Source organism: Arachis duranensis, unplaced genomic scaffold (genome assembly GCF_000817695.3).
Source record: "Arachis duranensis cultivar V14167 unplaced genomic scaffold, aradu.V14167.gnm2.J7QH unplaced_Scaffold_74765, whole genome shotgun sequence".
NCBI lineage: Eukaryota > Viridiplantae > Streptophyta > Magnoliopsida > Fabales > Fabaceae > Arachis > Arachis duranensis.
In genome coordinates this window covers 4,649-5,963 of record NW_026265080.1, presented here as the reverse complement: position 1 = coordinate 5,963, position 1,315 = coordinate 4,649, and the positions used below count along the sequence as shown (strand labels likewise).

Here is a 1,315-nt window from a genome sequence, read left to right as displayed (position 1 = left end):
CGGAAGTGTCTTAGAGGGATGAGGATATGAAATAGCTCAGGGAAAGGATACTATAAGTGACTTCCTGGGACTCGGGAGGGAAGAATGACCGCGACTGACGACTGAGAATGTTCTGAGTACCGAAAAAGCTCTACTGAGAACCTTTCTGCCCCATAATTGACCCCGCCCTAAACTATTGAAGAAGCGAAAGCAGTTGCCGCTTCTGAGTGAATATTGTACATTCATTTGACTCAATTCATTCGTTGTATCGTAGTAAAGGAAAGAAGAAAAGAATTCACTCAAGTGAAAGGAGCCCGCATTCCCTCTCTCCTTTCCCACACCCCTAATAAAATAATAAGAAAGGGGGTGGCCTCGTCCTCTTCCTCAGGTAGGAGAGACTACACCTTTCAAAAGGATAAACTTAGAAAACAAAGAGAATCAGAAAGGCCATCATTAATGCGAACAAGGCAATAGCCTCGGTTAGAGCAAAGCCCAGGATTGCATATCCGAATAACTGTTTTGCCAATGATGGATTTCTTGCCACGGAATGAATTAATGAACTGAATACGTTTCCGATACCTACAGCAGCTCCCGCTGAAGCAATTGTAGCAGCTCCGGCACCCATTGATTTTGCACCTTCTAACATCTCGAATTTCTCCATTCTCGTCATGCCATGCTTGTTCTCATTTCTTTTTAATTTCTAAACCTGACATACCGATTTTGATAGATTTGACGTCTTCGTTTTTTATTAATTCTAAAGCCAATTTGTTAGATTGGTCAAAGTAATAGTATAGGAAGATCAGAAGCAGAATAATTATTATGAGACAAAGAACAACGAGGTAATCCTCTCGGATTTTTGCTATTATAGATTTTGCACTTTCTAACATCTCGAATTTCTCCATTCTCGTCATGCCATGCTTTTTCATTCACTTCTTTTCTTCGTCGCTTCTTCCCCTCGTTCCCTTTCTCTTGGACATCTCACTTGAAATGCAATCAATGCATTCATTCTTTTCGATCTTATACTCAGATAGACTGAACACTCCCCCAATTTTCATGAATAAAGAAAGGGATAAACAACGACATCTGTGAACTCGGGTAGGCTTAGTTAGGGCATACCTCTGCCCTAAGCTAACAGCTTTCTTCTCTTATGTATGTAATAGTTGGATGAAAAGATCGCTCCTATCCTAAATGCAGCCGTGATCAACTATACTAAACGATTGATTCCACCCACTTTCAGCTATATCAACAAGGGATCCATCCCTTTAGTCACGGTTGGGCACTCAGTACTGGGCACAACAAAACTCAGGCCATTTTTCTATGGACTACGCTCTTTCCC

General features: G+C 41.3%; 1 protein-coding gene across 1 annotated transcript; it reads right to left on the bottom strand.

Moving 5' to 3' along the window:
• Positions 1–287: 287 nt before the first annotated feature.
• LOC127744658 (ATP synthase subunit 9, mitochondrial) lies at positions 288–997 on the bottom strand. Its single transcript, XM_052256784.1, has one exon. The coding sequence runs from the start codon at positions 647–649 to the stop codon at positions 401–403; it is 249 nt and encodes an 82-aa protein (XP_052112744.1). The 5' UTR covers positions 650–997; the 3' UTR covers positions 288–400.
• Positions 998–1,315: the final 318 nt, after the last annotated feature.